We start from the raw sequence: 20,000 nt of genomic DNA, 5'->3' as shown, positions 1-20,000 counted from the left end.
GGGGGGGGGGGGGAGGGGGACACCAGCCTCCTAGCCTAGACCGTTCGTAGCCCTTTGTGACCCCGCTGAAAGTACGACGATTTACTCACCTTCGAATAACAATGTCGTGCTCTTTCGCTTGTATCTGTCCCAAACATTCACCTAGTTTTACAAACTAGCCACCGTTGGAAAGGGATTTCCAAGACGAAGCGACTAATACCACTCTAAAGCCAGCTACCTGCACGGCCTCTGCTCTGCGTGGCCTAGAATGCTGCTTAAAACAGCAGCCGTGCGCGAACTGCTTCAGAGACGTCAAAGAGTTGCATTTAATCCTGTGGTTAACATTGCTCCTTTCCTCAGAGCTGGTGTGTGTTAAAAGTAGGATGCCCCGGCAATTAGAAATGCAAGGGTGAAAAGGAACACTGGTAGACTCGGTCTTTTGACCCAGCCATTCTGTCATCTAGGGCGTCTGTTTCCGTCCGTTATTTTGTTTGAGTTCTGTGTATTTATGACCGTGCGTGTATGTTTGTTTGTTTGTGTGTGCGTTCGTGTGTGTGTGTGTGTGTGTGCGTGTGTGCATGTGTGTGTGTGCTACTTTGTATCTGTGTGTTTCGTGCAGGCTGTCCAAAGCTGAAGGATATCAGACACTTTTACAACAAGGGATCATTGGGTAAGAATATCTGCTGTGAACTGTGTGTGTGTGTGTGTGTGTGTGTGTGTGTGTGTGTGTGTGTGCGCATGTTTGTGCATGTGTGTGTGTGTGTGTGTGTTTGTGCATGTGTGTGTGTGTGTTTGTGTATGTGTGTGTGTGTGTGTGTGTGTGTGTGTGTGTGTGTGCGTGTGCGTGTGTGTGTGCGTGTGCGTGTGTGTGCGTTTGTGCATGTGTTTGTATGTGCATGCGTGTGGTGTGTGTGTGTGTTTGTGCATGTATGTTTGTGCATGTGTTAGTGAGGGAGAAAGAGGCAGGTATGCTGCAGTACAGTAATTTTTCTTTCTTTTAGTTCACGTGACTTAGGGAACTCGGTTGTCATGTGACATGTACCCTGACATGTACCCTGACACAGAGATACAAGGTACGAACACTATCCCAATGGTTCTAAAGCGCTTTTTGATTAAGCACGGAAACTTCCGTCCTATCGGCAGGACGGTAACCATTGCTAGCCGGATTTTAATTTGTGTAAAGCAAGCGGATATGGTCATGGATACGGCACGCCTTTGTACATGTGTACGTGACATCAAGTCTTATAATAATTATGTACGCCCCATTGCAAATTGCCAAATATGGAATGCATGAGTAATGAATGTGCGTACAATGGGATAAGCAATGTACTGTTCAGCACCCCCCCCCCCCCCCACACACACACAACCATGCCCAGGTGGCTGTGTGCGGTCAGTGTCTGCTTCTAGGATTTCAAACCAACCGGGTGCACGTGTACCTGGCACAACTTTTCCAACCGGGTCAGAGCCGGGTACGTTCAAGTACGGCTACTGCATGTGCATGTACATCAGGGCGCTGTACTGTGTACATAACAGGACTCCCTGGTGTGCATTCCCAACAGGGTCACAGGTGACCTGGTGTTCTCTTTCCTAATGGGTCCAAGTACCCTCCAAATGGGTCCAAGTACCCTCCAAACGGGTCCAAGTACCCTCCAACCGGGTCGCTGACCCGACTCTGGAGCAGACACTGGGGGTGTGTATGGTACAAAAATCTGTCATTGCTCAACAGGCGTATTGATCTCTATCTACGTTCTCTTGTGCTATTCTTCAGCCATCATCGTGGAGCCAATTGGTCCTGACATGGTGGGCCCTAACTGCCAGGTGATGGACCTACCCAAGGAGGCCAGGGCCGGCTTCGGTCTGCAGTCCACCTACGTGGCGCTGATCAAGGAGGTGCTGAAGGAGCCCATCGCGCGACACAACAACAGCTACGCGGGCATGAGCGCGGACCTTACGGTGAGCACGGGTCACCCAGTGCAGATACAGTACGCGCTGGACACGCGCTGCTGCCGCGAGCTGATGCCCGGCGAGCGCTACCTCGTCATCGGCATCCCCCTGCCGCTCGTCGGCAATAGCAACCGCCAGACGAGCGGCAAGAAGGTGTTCCGCGTCTGGGCCGACAGCGTCTTCGAGTCGGGCAAGGCGCTGCGCACCCTGCTCCGTCAGCGGTTGAATTAGACAAGCCGACTCGTTCCCGCTCCCGTGCATGATGTGGTGGGGGTGTTGGCTACCAGTGCTATTAGTACTCACCAGTATTCTCTTTGCCACTGTGTCCTGTGCGTGATGCGGTGACTGTGGCGGTGGCTGTCAGTGCTGCTGGTTTTCCCCAGTTTGTTTTGGCCATGCAGCTACTGGATTGTGCATGCATGTGATGTGGTGTGTTAGAACAGGTGCACGAGAAGCGATCGGACGGCGGAACTGCATTGTTGCCTGATAAGTGTGCGCGTGTGTGTGTGTGTGTGTGTGTGTGTGTGTGTGTGTGTGTGTGTGTGTGTGCGTGTGCGTGTGCGTGTCATTGGTTGTGCGTGTGTCATTGGTTGTGTGTGTAAGTCTCTGTGACATCACCTTGAGCACCCCCCCCCTCCCTCCTCAATCCTTTTGCATGCCTCTACCATTCTATGCTATGATTCTTTGTGTGTGTGTGTGCCATGTTTGCCATGCCTTTCTTCTTGCACTGCTATCTACCAGGGTGCACGTATCTGTGCGCCATGTAGTTGTAATTTAGCCAAACAGTCCCACTCTCTTCTTCTTTCCCTCCCCATGTACATAGCTGCTGTAGACATATACGAGTAAGCTGCAGGAATGATTTCACTGCAGTGCATGCCAGGCGTAATAAGGCATGGCAGGAACGTCCTGATTGTGTGCACTTTGTTGTAAACTAATGTAGTTGCGATCAATAGCTTCCCTCTAATTCCTTTTGATCTCTCTACTCAGGGCAAAGTATATTTTCCGAGCACTTTGACTTGCAGTATTTAAAGTTGTTGTGCAAGTTCTGACATAATGACCGTAATGATTTCAGGGCTAGGGACACACATTCATACTCAGGCGTATTGATCCGTCTTCATTTTCAATTTCAGTGGTGCTACTCTGCACTGTTTTCTCCTTTCGGCATACTGGTTCTTTTTGGCATGATCGCATACTGCGTACAGCCAGTGAGTCTGCTGCTGGCGTGGTGTCTTGGTGTATGCGTCACGAGGCATTCGCATTCAATCCTGTACAACGTATTTCTTCTTTGTGTGATACATGTACATGGCAAGTCTCCAGCATTGCATTGGCTGGAGACGTTGGGATTACAACAGTCTGTCCCCGGGGAAAATTGCGGAAAAAATCGCAAAAAACGCGGGGAAAAACGCGGCATAATATGGCATAATTTGTGGTGAATTTGCGGTAATTATGCGGTGAATAATATTGATGTGCGGCAATTTTCAGTGAGTATGTAGTGAAATCAATCAGTTACAAGTCTCTGGTGTAAGCACTCGTCATATTTGAGTAAAAAGCCGCCACGATGAGACGTTGCTGACCGAACAGTGCACTGTGTGTACGTGTAGTGCAACAAAAAAGTTCAAAAAACGCGGGAAAATCGCGGAAAACGCGGTCTTTTAAAAAATCGCAAAAAACGCGGAAAAAAACGCGGCCGCGGAATCGCAATTTTCCCCGGGGGACAGAACAGTTCCTGCGTGCGAACGTGTGACTCGATGATGTGGTGGGGTGGTGACTGGTGGTGGTGGTGGTGGTGTGTGTGTGTGTGTTGGGGGGGGGGGGGGGGGGTTCTCAGATTGCGCGGAACATCTACACGTCGTGCATATATCATCATCATGATCATCAGTCAAACTGAGTTGATCCTATACCATGATCATTATTTTCTTTTGTCTTCTTCTTCTCCTTTTTAGCTTTGTATGGTCTATCAGTAGGAGGTGCATTCTGTAAAAAAAATGTATACCCTCCCCCCCCCCCCCCCCCCCCCCTAGGCCAGCTGTACAGAAACTACCAATAATAAAATAAGTCAAGTACAAGTTAAGTGTACTCAGTGTAGTAGTAGCTGAGAGGTTAAAAGATGTACTAGTACGTTATTTCCGACGTGACGCGCAATTTCACGTCAAATTTGGCGTAAAACTCCAAATTTCGACGTGAGCCGCAGGTCACGAGCCTTAGTGTCTCCACCACATCGCTCTACTGCTAGCTAGCTGTTGACAGGAGACGGCGAAGATCTCGTGAGCATGACTGTGTAGATCTGCATGACCTACCACCACCAAGTAGACCTACCACCACGTGCACAGTAGACCTACCACTAGATTGAGAAATGACCATGATGGGACATCATGGTCATGGTCAGGAGGTCACATGGACAAACATAATGTTTGTCCATGTGACCTCCTGACCATGTCCTTTTTTCTGTATCGGTTTACTAGATGTTGTAGACAGTAATCACGAGTCACCAGTCATGAGTCGTGTGTCTACCACCGAAGATAGTACTTCCAGTTTGAAGAAATGTCCAACCAGGGATTTATCGCTGTGTAGTATTACTACTATTAGTAGTATTAGTATACTGAGTTGTCCAGTTTTGGCTGTCAAGTGTCATGTCGATGCTCGAGATAATTATGAATAATGGATTATGTTCCTGGTGCTGAACAGATCGCGGAGTTTGTTTTGTTCGGACTCTATCGCAGTATCGGTATCCACGGCGACACCGCCTGCATGTCGACAGCTCGGGGAAGTAAACTTACTTGTTTTCTTGACACAGTCAGTTGTATCTCTTGAATCAGTGTCGTCTTGATTGAGATAGCGTTCGCATGTCCGAGTCCTGCCTTGGTCAATGAGAGATTGATGGTAGGTCTACGTCTGTCGTGTATTGCTGGGGCTCTTGTACAGTTGTCCTCGCTGATATTGGACACGACCACCGCAAAGGGAACGGACTTGTTTGATACGGATTGATCAAGGCTGATTCCCAACTTAGGCCAGGCTGATCTTATCCTCCCCAGAAGTGACAGATACCTGTTTGAGGAGTAGTTTTCGTGTTTGATTGAACAAGATAGGATTTTGCGGCCGCCTGTGCAGGGCAGGAACGCTACCAAGCACCAGTCCCACATTTTCATTGCGGGTAACAATGAGTCGACTGTTTGCCGCTGGCACCTAGCTGCGGAAAGCCCGTGCCGATGCCGGCCGTGCTCCGCGCCGGTGATCGGACGAGAACAAGGGCATTCCTTGACCGCTGAGTTCGATGCGGGCAATGCGGCACCGAAGGATGACGCTTGGCCGGTCCGCAAGCAGAGCAGCCCATGCGTCCAACGTAAGTATCCCACAAACTTTACGGATTGGCTGCCGCCTAGCTAGCTACGAGGTCGCATACATTCACGATCTTATTCTTACTGAATCTTCTTCAATGAGGGATCTCTGCATGGAGCCTGTGTAGGTCCAAAGGCGGCACTGATCATGAAACGGAAGAGAGCAACGGGAGAGTGGGGGAGGATGGATTTGCGCATGAAACGCAAATTATCTAGGCTGAATGGAGAGGCGTGCCCCATTGTGTTTGTGTTCATCCGGGCGAGTTACTGAAATGAAAAGAAGCAACAAAGACTAAGTAAAACATTTGTTTCCAGTGCTTGTGAAAAAGTACACTTACTCGGAGTAATGCTGTTCAAGGTTTATTCATGCCCCCCACCCCGGTATGTCCTATTACTAGTATTACACTAAGAGTTCGGTAGTACATGACTTTACTGTAGACCACTCAATATTGATCCAGAGATGGACACCTTCACGGCAGACGGCATGATGATTTTGCGAATGACTTCAACCTCAGTTGAGATTTACAGCTGGATGCTGATTTTCCAGCCGGGTCTGGCTAGAAACTCTTTGCCAGGAGTTCACATACTACGAATGCTCCGGCAAAGGGAAGTTACCTGACACACCCTAGCTCATGTCCACCATTCAGTACAACATGCACGCACCAATTTTGTCGGAAATAATAATCATGTGCCTGTTCAGCATGACAAACTGAACTGTCGTATAAGCTACTCGGTACCCGTGGATATGGAGGGTGAAACATGAATTTTGTCACCGTGTATTCTAGGGTCGGCCTGGGCGCGTAGCTCAAGCAGTCAGGGCATTGCTCACGACAAGAAAGGTCCCGGACTTGACTCCTCACTGTGATGGGGTTGACGTTTTTGTTTTGGCACATCTCTGGATGTTCAATTCCCTGGTGACCATGTACTACTTTGGAGTACTAGTATGCACATAATGCACATTATTATTATTATTAGACACAATCTCATAGCATGTGACACGCATAGCTAATGCAGAGACAGAATCCCCTGAGACAAGGGCGTTGAGCCAGCCACGGCAATAGTAAGCTAGGAAAACAAAGCAAATATGAATTTAAAAAAAAAACATGCACAGCATGTACTTATTATTATTTTTTTAATGTACTACTAGCACACTGTGCAGTATTTCATATACAGCCATGGCCAAAGAATTCCGTCGCAACCTACCAGTACTGTACAAGTACAAATTTTCGTTCGCGAAATCTTTCGTTAGATCACTCCACCAGCAGGCTGGTTACGTACTAAAATTCGTTTTTGGTCGAGGTCTGTCACCCTGAACGTTCAGAAGAAAAAAAACTTTAGTTCTTTAGTTGGGTACAAACTTTAGATATTTCGTGCCCCCTAACGAATATAGCGAAAGTTTATTCCAAACGAAAATCTGTACTGATACAGTAAGGAGGAAAACTTCCTTCTGCCAGCGGAGAGGGCTCGACACAATAGTCGCCTGATGATTGCATTGAGCAAGAAACTCCGAGTTGCGACAACTCTGTAAAACTCCATTGTGCCTTGTGTGTGTGCTGATACAGTATAATGTTTCAACCCCCATCTTTTTCCCCCTCACATTCTCTTTGTCGTTGCAGGTCACGACGCACATCCAGGCTATTCTGATACTGGTGGCGGGATGTGCCATCTGCATTGCGCAGCAGAGACGCGTGGAAGTCGTCAAGTCGCCCACCTGCAAATACAGCTACTACATGGACGCGGTGCCGGGAACGTTTGAACAAGACGAGTGTCACGTCAACGCGGACACCCTGGAGTCGATGAGTACGTCATTGTCTTTCTTTATTATTTTCGAGCTGAGAATGTGAACATAGTAAAAAAATTAAAAAAATGCGCGATCATGTTTGTCAGCAGTCCGGCCACATACAATGTGGACGAAACAGTTCTGTCCGCAGATTGAGTAGCTCTACATGTCACGTAGAGCTGCTCAATCTGCGGACAGAACTGTTTCGTCCACATGTAGAGCAGCTACATGTACATGTATGTGTTAGCCTTGTAGCCAGTAACTACAGCAGTACACGATGGCGGCACAGTCTGAGTGGGAGTACGCCTCTCCACAAGTAACTCGCCACCGGCATGCATGCCGTGCCGATGAAAAGTCAATGCCTCGATGAGTGGCCAATGTGTCAAGAGTCAGGGTATAAATAATGCCGCGGTCATCATTGAAGACCTGTGTTGTTGTATCTATTATTAAATTTTTACTAGAGCAATTCTCACAGACTAGACGTCTTTTTATGGGCCGCGCCCACTAGAACCTTGCAGTGTGGGCAACGGTAGTGTTGGATTTCTTTGGGGTCTTTTTCACTTCATAGAGATGTGCCCTACCTGCCACGCAATGCCTTTTAGACCCACCCTCCTTGTATCAATTCGTGGAAGGTGTGGTGCCTCTCTCCTGTTGCTTCTATCTGCCCTTGTACATGTAGATAACACATGGCGCCAGAGCTTGTTCAGCGAGACTGCCGTCCTGGAGACTTGCGTTGTATCACTGCCGCCCGATTCCAGGAACGTGACGATCTACTGCTGCGATCTCGCCGTGGACGTCGACGACGATGACAAGTGCGACTCGTCGCTGGAGCGGCATGAGAACCGCTGGTACAAGGAGCTGCCGAATGCCACGCTCAAGTACGACATCCTGCCCGAGCGCTACCGTGGCAACTTCTCGTTCGACATGTCGTTCGCCGCCAAGCCGTGTCACTCGCTCTGGTGCAACGTACCGAGCGCCGTGGATCCGTATCAGCGAGCGTGCAGTCTAAACATGGAGTTTGATCGCATGGCACCGGACGCCAGTGGTCTGTATACGTGCGTCGTGAACACTACCACGCGCGCCGGCAGTGACGACGGCTTCCTCGCCCAGCCGTTCCTGGTCCGGCAGGCACCGTCTCCATGCCAACTCGTTGCCGAGGGCGAAGTGGAGTGCAGGATGGCTGGCGACGTGGTGTTGGATGACGCACGCACAGGTGCCACCATCGGCGAGTTGCTTAGCACTCCACTGGTATTCGGCGAGGTGACGGCAAGTCGAGGTGCACCGGTCTGTTTACAGTGTAACTCAACCCCTGGAAGTAAGTGCACAGTGTGTGTGTGTATTCATTCAACCTTGCGAATACCGACCCTTGACCATACATGAGAAAAGTATTGTTATTGACGAGTTTTCGTTATCCGTCAGGTTGAAAGTGTGCGGCCAAGCAGTGGTCATAAGATCTGAAGATTGTTTCATTATCTTGAGAGTTATTGTTACGCCCGAGGTCCTTATTCACGAGGTTGGCTATACATAATCCCACATTACACGGTCTTTAAGTCTTGACTTGGAATTGTGTTGTTTCGGACTCTACTACTAGTTCGGTGTGAAATTGGATCTTGGTGCCTGTGTGTGTGTGTGTGTGTGTGTGTGTGTGTGTGTGTGTGTGTGTGTGTGTGTGTGTGTGTGCTGTCTTTCTGCATGTGTGCATGTGTATGTGCTTGTGTGTGCATGCGTTTGTTTGCGATTACATGCACGTATGTCCACGTGACTACATGCAGCGTCGCCATGCCATTGGGCCTATTCCGGCGTGGGCACGTCGCATCGCGGTGTGCCGGCGCACGCCCTGTTCTCGTCGCGTCCCGATCTCCACGTCGACGCTCTGCCGGGGGTGCACGTGTGCGGCGACTCGCGCCAGTACCTGGTCGTCGACGAACTCACCGAGAGCACGGTGGGGTTCTACACGTGTATGCCGAGCAAGAACATGCGCTCATTGTCCGTCACAATGCAGGCTGCCCGTGTCACACTGAAAACTTCCAGTGAGTTACTAGTAGTCTATTATTTCAGAGATTTTCGGTGCTCAATATTTTCGGTAACGTTATGAGGGCAAAAAGGCCAGGTTAGGTGAACAGAAATTTTAGGTACTGAGAAGCAGCTGCCTATTCGATTATGTGTGTTAGTGTTTGTTCGGTGTATTGACATTTTAGGTATGAAACATATGCACCGAAAGTACCGAAAATATAAGTACACCGAAAATTTGTGAAATTACAGTATTCGACCCTAATCGTTGAACCGGTCCAGCAGGCCAGATTTTGTCAGGATCACGTTACAAGTTTTCCCTGAGGCAGCCATGGTTTTGTTTGGGTTTACTGGGTGCTAGCGGCCGTCGTGAGCTCCCTTCGGGGAACGGACACAATTGATTTTTTTTATAAAACTTAGCCATGGCTTGGTAGTGATAGAGGTGTATACGTGTGCAACCAGTTGTCCCAGTGTAGCTATGTATAATACTGACCAGGACATGCACATGTTAATCAATGGTCTAACTTAAAACCAATGACTGTCAGTTTGAGGTACTTGGCCTGTAGGCGGACGAGCAGTGGGTAGTGTGTTCACTGTGTCTTGTAGCATATCTTTGCCTTGATGTACTGCACTACATACAGTATGTGGTAGTGGTTGTGCCATGCAGTGGTTGTGCCATGCAGTGGTTGTGCCATGCAGTGGTTGTGAGACGTATCCACTCACCCCCACCGTTAGGCGCCGACATCTGCCGCTAGGGTTTACCGGGTGTTAGCGGCCGCCGTGAGTTCCCGTTGGTAAAGGACATGACAATTTACTTTTTTTTAACTTTTTTACTACAGTATGATTGTTGCTGGGCAGGGGTATGATCACAGCATAGGAGTGCATTGCGTCAGCTTGTCGTTGCCAGGTCTAGAACCCCCCTACACCACTCACTACTTGTGTGCAGCCAATCTGCTGACATTGTCACGCGCCACGACAATACGCGTGGCGTTTTGCTGCACGTGGCAGAGCGTTGTCACGCCCGCGTATTGTTCCGTGGCAAACGGGCATGCAGTAGGAGATCTATGTAGCACCTGCCAACAGCTCCATAGGAAGGAGCAGAGTGTCTGTATGAGTTGTCATGCAGCTGATCGAGGTGCTGACCATTTCGCGAGGGGGACATAGACACAGCCAGTAGAAATATAATTATGCTGGCATGGCTGGTAGCATGTGTGCATTGTCAATTGCCGGTGCGGGGGCGTCGGACACGATACGGTCACTACGGTATTGACCGTATCACTTTGTGCCCCAGGTACCCTGTGAATCAATAAAATGTGCTGATTTGGGCTCTAAACTTCGAAACATTTCAGAGGAACCACCCCCACCCCACCAGCAAATTTTACTTCATTTGGTTGACTGTACCAACCTAACATACCTTCCAACGCCCCTGCTGTTGCCAGGATATAGTCATGTGAGTCATGACGAGCTTCTCACCGCAGGTCTCACACTCTTTGTGTGATACAGAACTTGAGTTGAAGTGTAATGTGCCCCCCCCTCCCCCCCCCCCTCCCCCTCCCCCCTCCCCCCTCCCCCCCCCCCCCCTCATTGCCCTCACCATCTACAAGACATAAGCTGAAGGATTTCTCACTGTTCGTATAGTTTCACGCCAACAAGTTGGCATTGCTTTCACATGACAGCGTGAACAAGGCGAGAACGCACTGTACTGGAAACAGTGCGTCGCCGCCTTGTTCACGCTGTCACGTGAAAACACGTTACCTATCAGGCAAGGCATACATTATATACCAGGTTGGCATTGGTAGCGCAAGGTCAGGCAGTTTGCCCTTTAGTGACAATTCACCCCCTTTAGTGCTAGTTCACACACATTTTTTTTCTTCACACTCATCTAAACGGAGTGTGTACACTGCTGCTACACCTTCTCTCACAGCCCTAAAAGCCTGTTTTATCTCTAGGTCCTAACCATTTGGAAGTCTTTACCAAATGCATGTTGGTGTTCCCGTGTTGTTTTGTTTTGGAATTCCTTTGCCGCCTGGGACCTGCTCAAACCCGCATAGCGAGGTGGTTGCTTTCCACTTGTGTTGCAGACTGTGCCACCCACGTAGTCGGAGTGTGTATTGCAGGACTGTCTCGCTTCCCTGATAAGTACTTCGAAGTATCATGGCGTGTTCTGTTGTAGTGAATCAAGGGTCACGGCTGTGGTTTGTGCTGCCGATACTGCGTCTCAGTATGATGAGAGCTGTAGGGTTACAGGTGGCTGGTTGGGTGAGCTAGGGTGGTGAGTGTATGACTGTGTGTGCTCACTGTACACACCTATATGCTTAATCAGTGTGGGCAAAACGCACCGACGTGATTGAAGTAGCATATGATCAATTCCCATGTCGAAATCTCTCTTCCATTTCCTTCTGCTCCCGTGGTTTCCTAGGCAACTGGAATGAGCTGACGATTGCGTCGACGGCGGTGTCCGGAACGTTACTCCTAGTTGCTCTTGTTGCCATAGTAACGTTAATCAGCTGCTACCGCAGTTCAGCACCGGCGCAAGCGGATCGCGAGAGAGCACGCTCGCCAACACCCGAGCCGGACGTTCGGCCAGTTCCGATCGACGAGAACAGAACGGGGTCCGAGTCCGACAACGCGAGCCGATCGGGATACGAATCCGACAACGAACCTCTGCTGCGTCTCGGTGGCTCGCCGACCGTTACTTCACGTCTCAGTGCTAGTGACAGCACGCTGCCAAGCCTCAGCACTAGACCCACGGGTCTGAAGACGACCAGCCCTGTCCTGCCCCATACCGGTAGCTTGCCCAGCAGCACCGTCATCATCACCAGCAGCTCGGCTGACGTCACCGTCACCGACGGTGGTGTTGCAAGTCACACTGCTTCCGCTGTGCTCACTGTCGCAGGCGCACTGTCACCTAGCAGAGATTCGCCGGACAACTCCATGCTCGTCACGTTGACCCGTGCCCATGAGGCGGTGAGTTGTGCAAAAGTAGGGCTGCAACGGGTAGGGATTTGGTGGGTAACGGGTCCAGGTATTTTTATCCGGGTAGCACGGGTACCCTATCGGGTATTTTTATCCGGGTAGCACGGGTACCCTATCGGGTATTTATTTTACACAGTTTGTAGTCTGAGTGTACACTTGTGCTACATAGAAAGTGTACAGTAAGCACATAGCCGTGCTGTTTACACGCACCGTTCAGGCAAAAACACCGTACTCCAACTACCCGATCGGGTTCTCAGGAGGAAATTGCTGCCCTACTACCCGATCAAATTGCGGGTAGCACGGGTACCCTACTACTCCTTGACACCCCTATGCAAAAGTACTATGTAACATGCGTCAGCCTTTGGGTAATCCTGAAATATGGATTATAAGGATTAGTACAACGTACAGTAGTAAAACCTGTCAATGCGACCACTCTGATAAGGCAATCACTCTGATAAGGCAACCACATGTTTCAGAACACCACTACAACTAAGATCCAGGGATATCATTTACAGTCAAATGACCCCGGGGAAGGAGACCACCTGTGCACAGGAACTAGTGTTTGAAGGTGCTTTTAAGCTATCGCCTTAGACAGGTTTCACTGTACTATTCCGCAGTGGGAAACCTGTAGTGAACTCAACCTGGCTTGTTCTGGTACATGCTGGTGTGTGGTCCAGGTCGCAAATTTAATAATCTTTGTAGGCTGTATCCGCACTAGTTGTGTCTACCGCGTGTTGCCAAGCCGAACGACATCATGATAACCAAACTGTAAAAGATCCATGCATGCAAACTTATTCTCTGACATATGTTTGTATCGTGGTACAGCATCGAGGCCACCAGCAACAACATGATGATATGAGTGGTGTTGATGGGGACCGCACACCACCACCAGCAGCAGCACCACCAGCAGCAGCTGCAGCAGCAGCCACCCCGGCATCCCCTATTCCTCCTCTTTCGCCAAGCGTCGCTATTCCAGTGGAACCTACAACAGGACAGGTAGCACTTGGTTTGGGTCTGCTCATTTCCCTTGCTGTACTGTGCGCCTTTGGTTTTATCACTTCCTAACCAGATCTGGTTTCTAGTGGTGTTTAACCGCTGTGGCTACTTTGTACAGGTGCTAGGGAATGTAAAGAGCCGGGATCTGTGTGTGTGTGTGTGTGTGTGTGTGTGTGTGTGTGTGTGTGTGTACGTACATATCTGTATGCTTATGTGTACACATGCTTCATTCTGCGTTTGTACGGGTATCTTGCCGCACTTGCAGAACGCGAGCAATGAAGACGTGGTGAAGTTAGCTGAGTATCTCAACAGTGGAGCGGTAAGCATAGAATATGTTTCAGTCAACACATCTTGTATTAAACCTCACCACCACTGCCACGATTCAGGTTGTGCGTGCTTCCCCTAGCTGCATCTCATGTTTGGCATTAAGTGGTCTTTGTAAAAATAAAAAATAAAAAAATAAAAAATAAAAGTAGAAAGGAAAAGGACATATGAAAACGAGTTAAGAGTAACTCTCCACCACTGTAACTAGATACTAGATACAGTCAGAAAGTGCAACAACCTTCCAAGTTGGAAGGCTGTCGGTTAGCGCTACGGAGATGTGTTGAAGCTAGGTGTCAGGACGTCGAATGTCTCAGTACTCTGTCAGTTTTGTGCCTAGTTGTTGCACTTTCTGACTGTATCTAGTATCTAGTTACAGTGGTGGAGAGTTACTCTTAACTCGTTTTCATATTATGTCCTTTTCCTTTCTACTTTTATTATTGGCTCAATACCCGAGTTTCAAATAAAAAATAAAATAAAAATTACAGTAATAAACCCAGATCTGGACGATTCTGTCTCTGGGGAACCTTTCTGACTCATTTAGAGTTACAAAATAACTGCATCTGACACATCATCTTTCAAGTGCGATCACCTACCTACAATTGTTATTGTCTGTGCCTACAATTATTGTTATCACTTACATGTGGTCCATTGTAGTAAATAGCTTCGTCATGCCAGCCAACTATCGCGCGTAGGGGGGGGGGGGGTGGCGCCTTTGCCGGAATTTTTCGAAATATAGAACCCAAATCGGTGCCTTTTATTGATTCACGGTGTACCTGGGACAAAGAGTGGTACGGTCAATACCGTAGTGACCGTACCGTGTCCGGCGCCCCTGGTTGATGTGTTCGTGCACCCATCTATCCATCCTGTCTCTTCTCTCTCTCCCCCTTCTCTTTCTCTCTCAGCATGGTGGTGACAGCATATGCCCGCCGTTCATCTCGTCGTCGCTGCCCGAACGCTTCGCGTCCAGTACCAGCAGTAGCCCAATCGGTTTTGTAAGTTCATCCAACGTCACCTCGTGATACCGGTGTATGTTGATTACAAAGACAACTCCACCTGTTAGCTGAGTAATCCCGGGGGGTGTCTGCAAGTCAGATACCGTATTTTACCGGTTGTAAGTCGACCCCGGTTATAGGTCGACCCCCGTATCCGGAGGTCTCAATTATGCGTTTTAAAGTTTTCACCCAACGAAGCACTACCAACCACTCCCTGCTACTAACACATCAACAAACCATGTAAACATTCCTTATTGGAGGGTATAACGTCCCAATCCTTGAAAAAGGCCAATAAACTGGCAAACATGTGTACACATGGTGCACTCATGCATGCAGGGCAGGTCATTTTTTGTAAGATTCTTCTGCCACACCGTTTTTTATCTATGTTTCGCGTCCCCCGCGCGCATGTATTTCACAGCTGGAGTTTTAAAAAAAACGTACAATTTTTTTAATGCAATACAAATGTAATGCAAACCCAGAAAACCGGGAAATGTAACCCAAAAGGAAAAAAACGGAACATGAGTGTTACACGTAACTACAGTGCATATCGGTTAACTTATAGCGTGGTCGTGTAAAAGAATACACTGCCTACAAGAATGAACTCTCATATTTTCATGATCATAACATGGGTTTCATGTGTATATTTATTCTTACAAGCAATGTTATCGTGTAATAGAATATATCGGTCCTAAGAATGGACTTTGTGTAGCAAAACATGCCAGATTAGTACAAAGCGTATCGCCTGTAGTAATAACATCTGCCCGATACAGTTCTGAACCGACTCGAATTGCATCATAATGCTGCAAGTGCATCTGTTGTCGCCTTATAGTTCCCGGTTATAAGTCGAATCCCGGTTGTAAGTCGACCCCCACCCTTTCTCCTTCTATTTTTAGTCGTAAAAGGTCGACTTACAACCGGAAAAATACGGTACATGATGGGGGTGTTAGAATCGGCAGTCTAGGTCAGTCTGAAAATTGGGTCACAGTTGGGGTGAAACGATTGGTTCAAATATTCGAGTTATCGTTCGAAAATTTCAAACGGAAGAGTATTCGAAATTTTGCACTCGATCGTTTTTATATTCATACAAAAGAGAAAGACCACGGAACTACAAGTTACACTATACTGTCCACTAACACCACCAGGTACTAAACAATCAGCTCATTAGAGAACATTACACGACACTGACCGACGGTACTGACGTTTTCAACTACCAGTAATTATTGGCTACTGGTAGTTGTAGTAACTGGTGGTGTTAGTGGACAGTATACCATAACTTCTAGTTCCTTGGTCCTTTCTCTTTTGTATGAATTAATCCGTGGCTCTCCATCCGAGTCGATCGTTTTTCTGTATTTTAATTTTTGAATATTTTTTTGCATCCAATGTTTCAAAAGCTTTTGTTGTACCGCTCGTCCACTGGTATGCATGCATGATGCATGCCTTTGAGTCGGTATTTTATGACTTGGACGATGCGATCACCACAGCAAGTAACGTTAGTTAGATATGATATGAAAGTACTGATGAAAATCGTTACTTTACACTCTGCGCGAGACGTTGGCGACTTTTGTTCTACATTCACGGATAAATTTTTTCCGAATTGGACGAGAACTCACAAATCTAGCACTTTTGAATTTTTGATAAAACACTCGAAATAAACGAATACTCAATCGAATATTATGAATGAGTGATCGATTTTAATAAAGTAACAAAAGGAACTAACTCTGCCGCCACCATCATGCATCAACGAAGTCAAATGTTTTCCATAATCGATTTTCATGTCACTGTCATCAGTGGAATATCTTATTGCTTTATTAAGAGTGATCGATTGGTGAAAATAGATACTCGTGTCACCCCTAGTTCACAGGCTGGATAAATAGTTCATTTATCATTTCACCTGTTCTTCTCCCTGTTCCTGCAGCGCAGCGACCGCAATGACACCCCGAATGCCGTCGAGGCAGACGACGCAGGTCACGGCGGTGAGCTGGTCGCTGCAGCAGCGGTTGCAGGCATCGTGACCGCACAATCCACCCAGTCCTACCCGGGCACAGAATCCCAGTCCTACCCAGGCACAGCCGCCGAATCTCAAGTGCTACTGCAGCAGCATCATCGTGGTCGCTCGCCACGCTCGGTTGCCGCCTCCCCGTCCATACAGCAGCCGAGAGCCAAACCGTCACAGCAGCGCGTGCAGAAACGTAAGGTCAGCAGCGGACGGCGTGCTCCCAGCTGGAGCGGCTCCGACTCCAGCTCCGACCCGAGAGCGCACTCGCCGCAGCAGTTTCCCGCCGCTAGTCGAACACGACAGTCGAGAAGCCGATACGGCCTCCGCTCGGCGGAGATTGTCACCGGCATGCCGGCCCGTCCGGTGTCGGCTCTCGCTGGTGCCATCACTAACTTTGGCGAGCTGGAGGACATCTTCTCGGACGGCAGCGCCGAGCATTCCGGCATTCACGACCACCCCTCTCTCATGACCAGCATTGTCAATAGCAATGGCAGTGGGACCAGCATGGCGCATCCTAACCAGAGAGGCTTTAACCGCCAGTTGTCCGCTACCAACAATGATCCTCCCCCGCAGCAGCAGCAGCAGCATCAACGGTCTTTCATGGATTTCCTGCGTGGTACCAGCAGCCGGCAGGCAGGTTACGAGATCGCGCGGTCGCGCAACCGCGAGTTCCACGACCGCCCGCAGTCGGCTCCGCCAGGTGACTACGATGACGAGAACGACCCGGGGCATGATGACCCTGGTGGCACGCACCCGCAGCGGGGCTGGGGCCAGCAGCAGCACCAACACAACCAGCATGACGAAGAGCGCGCCTCGCTGCTGAGCGTTCAGGCTGAGCCTGGAGAGCCACCACTTCAGGGCACCGTGACGGAAACGTCGACGACTGGCCGGGCCAGGACAGGTACTGCTGGCAGTACGGATCTCTCACGGGATCAGACCCCAGATAATGACTTTACACAAAGATTTGAATAGAGACTGAGGACTGTTTGCTTCATTATTATTAATTTTTATCCTTGTCCGGGCTTTTCCCTTTTCAAAAACCTCAGCTGATCTGACTATTTGCTGGGTTTTCATAATAATTATTTTCTTGCCCTCAGTTTGGTTTTCTAGTGGATGGTTTGACTGGGGTGAATTTCTTTGAACTGAAGGTTTGATACATGTGAGCTCTTTATTGCATCACAATGCAGCCAGGATCATTCCCATTAGCTCTTGTTTTTTTTTGTAATTTAAAATGGGGTACCTGCCTGTTTGTTTATCAAAATAATTATATCAGTAAGAATTTTTTGAAATTTGCAAATTTCACATATTGCCATACTTACTTAATTTACACGCCCATCGCTGAAGCGATGGTAGCAAACAAGCTATTTTAGACATATCAACTTGTGCTATTTTGTATGCTTGTGCTATTGTTATCATACCCATGGGGATAATGATTTATCACGGCCACCTTACTGGTATTTTCGTCTACTCAAATACCACATTTCTGCATTTCAAGCAAGCCACCACCACCGCCGCTGCTACACCGCGTGACTGTGGTACTATCGGGTTACAAATGGCAATGAATTAGCAACCCTCGCCCCCCCCCCTCCCCCCCCCATCATGTGGCACCCTGATGGGTTCTCTTCACTCAGTAGAGGCGAGCGAGTTGCAACTCTCGGCACCCAAAGGCGGCTCACTCCCCTGGCTACTGCCCCTGTCTAACCCCCAAAACGAAAAAGAAGTACAGTAGCCGACTGGCCGAAAGTAGAAAAAAAACCAAAAAAACAAAAGCCGATAGCGTCATCGAAATCATGGAAAATCAAAATGAAATGTCGAGTCTTCCTCTAGAAGCCTTTCAGCTTCATTCTTATCAGTGTGCACTACATGGCAGAGAAGCTAGGAAGTCAAAACACAGCAAGCAAAGGATGGTGTACAGTGGAACTCACTTAGTTGATGCACTCTGAAAATGCAATCATGCCCTTGATTAGTACGGACATTGCCCAGAGCACAGGTGCGATGGACACGAAATAGGTGCTCAACAGTGGGGCGTGGAGGTGAAATAGGTGCACATGTATAATATAACTGGTCCCGAACGGGACGGGAGACAAAAACAGCAGACGATCAAATATGACGGACACAAGACCGCAACTGGACAAATGCAGCGGAGACAAGACGAGAAAATGCATGTACAATGATTAACGGGGAAAAGACAAGAAAAAGTGCATACAGAGGGGACAGAAGACGGTGCAGCCGCATGTACTAAGCATTCCAAGACAGCGCAGCAGCGTGTACCACGGGTCAGCAGCATGTACGGCACAGAGACACAAACGCAGCCGCATGTCCAACACAGAGCTACACGCGCAGCCACACGTACAACAGGTGTATAGATCCATGGTGTATTGTGATAAGATGTGCCTCAGATACTAAGCACCCACTGATCCTGTTCTCCACGGCCCGAGGTACATCACATCCGAGTAACATAGGATCTAGTAGGAGCAGTCAACTATCACTTCGGTCTACATTATGAGCAAGAGCACATACGTTTTCTCTCAACGCCGCGCCAAAGCAACTGTTCCACCACACACACGTGCACACACACACAAGCATGTGCGCGCACATACACACACACACACACACACACCTGTACTTGTACTTGTTGCTCACTCCCGAAACTGGTCATGTGGGTCTCCCCGAGAGAGGGGGGGGGAGAGCCTCAAAAGGAGTCTTGGAAAGATGACTCAATTGGCTATTGAACCGCCCAACGGCCGAAACCCCTTGAAACCCCCAAACACACACACACGCACACAGACACACACACACACACACAGAAACACACACACACACACCGAAACACACACACACACACAGAAACACACACACACACACACACACACCGAAACACACACACACCGAAACACACACACACCGAAACACACACACACACACACACACACACACACACACACACACACACACACATACAGAAACACATACACACGCACACACCATAGTATTCATGCACCATACCACCACACTGTACACGGCCATGTCCAGGGACACCGAAGGGTCGTCGTGTAAACACTCACAGCGTCACAGCAGGCTGGCCAGTGCTCCAGGGTAGAGGTGCAGAAGCCTGGCAGGATATTGCAGTTGATTTTCTCATAACGGCTCTCAGAGCACATACCGAGTATTCCTGGACTCACTCTCAATTACCTCCCAGTACCTCATGTCCATCACGGCCACCATACCATGCAACTAGCTTGTCTTTCATCCACCAAAGGCTGACCAAGGTGAGCACAGAGCACCACACTAGCAGACCGACAGTAGGGCTCGTTATGCCGATCTGCTCCTCGACACCGCTCGGCTCGCCGACCTCGATGCGGATCGGCACGGTTGCGGTGTTGTTGTGCGCGAGAGCGTACGCGTCGCTAAACTCGTAGAAGACCAGCCCAGCCAGGGACTGCGCCATCTGGTCGATATGAAGGCACTGGTGGTAGTCTCCAAACGCGGTCAAACCGCCCACCCGGTAGACCGTCACGTTTGTAGGGTCCGCCCCAGGGTCAGAGTCGTCCGCCTCCCGTGGCTCGGTGTACTGAACAGGCTGGGCAAGCATCGATGTGGCTCCATTGGCAACAAGCCAGCCTCCGTGTGTATCTACAAGACATGGGGATATACGGAGAGATGCAGAC

At 49.0% G+C, this 20,000-nt stretch overlaps 3 protein-coding genes across 3 annotated transcripts in view; 2 read left to right on the top strand and 1 right to left on the bottom strand.

Moving 5' to 3' along the window:
* Positions 1 to 3,132, top strand: part of LOC135819520 (uncharacterized) — a 10,522-nt gene extending 7,390 nt beyond the window's left edge. Inside the window, exons 5-6 of the mRNA XM_065332747.1 lie at positions 599 to 649; positions 1,748 to 3,132. Of these exons, the coding sequence (XP_065188819.1) occupies positions 599 to 649; positions 1,748 to 2,154 (458 nt within the window). The 3' untranslated portion in view covers positions 2,155 to 3,132. The remainder of the gene's footprint in view (positions 1 to 598; positions 650 to 1,747) is intronic.
* A 1,564-nt stretch (positions 3,133 to 4,696) lies between these two features.
* On the top strand, positions 4,697 to 17,826 carry LOC135819519 (uncharacterized). Its single transcript, XM_065332746.1, has 9 exons — positions 4,697 to 5,263; positions 6,875 to 7,058; positions 7,718 to 8,353; positions 8,811 to 9,068; positions 11,468 to 12,015; positions 12,850 to 13,020; positions 13,286 to 13,339; positions 14,247 to 14,336; positions 16,252 to 17,826. Exons 1-9 carry the CDS (start codon positions 5,195 to 5,197, stop codon positions 17,302 to 17,304), a joined length of 3,063 nt encoding a protein of 1,020 aa, XP_065188818.1. The 5' UTR covers positions 4,697 to 5,194; the 3' UTR covers positions 17,305 to 17,826.
* Positions 17,827 to 18,053: 227 nt separating this feature from the next.
* The window catches only part of LOC135819518 (uncharacterized), a 9,340-nt gene continuing 7,393 nt past the window's right edge, over positions 18,054 to 20,000 (bottom strand). Inside the window, exon 5 of the mRNA XM_065332745.1 lies at positions 18,054 to 19,965. Within this exon, the coding sequence (XP_065188817.1) occupies positions 19,517 to 19,965 (449 nt within the window). The 3' untranslated portion in view covers positions 18,054 to 19,516. The remainder of the gene's footprint in view (positions 19,966 to 20,000) is intronic.

The sequence above is a fragment of the Sycon ciliatum genome, chromosome 6 (assembly GCF_964019385.1).
Source record: "Sycon ciliatum chromosome 6, ocSycCili1.1, whole genome shotgun sequence".
Classification (NCBI taxonomy): Eukaryota; Metazoa; Porifera; class Calcarea; order Leucosolenida; family Sycettidae; genus Sycon; species Sycon ciliatum.
The sequence above is the reverse complement of the archived record's forward strand: the minus strand, read 5'-3'. Positions and strand labels throughout refer to the sequence as shown.

Coding starts and splice junctions, on each gene's coding strand:
- LOC135819519 (XM_065332746.1), top strand. CDS start 5,195: ATGCGGGCAATGCGGCACCGAAGGATGACGCTTGGCCGGTCCGCAAGC. Junction 9,069..11,467: donor TGTCACACTGAAAACTTCCA/GTGAGTTACTAG, acceptor GTGGTTTCCTAG/GCAACTGGAATGAGCTGACG. Junction 12,016..12,849: donor TGACCCGTGCCCATGAGGCG/GTGAGTTGTGCA, acceptor ATCGTGGTACAG/CATCGAGGCCACCAGCAACA.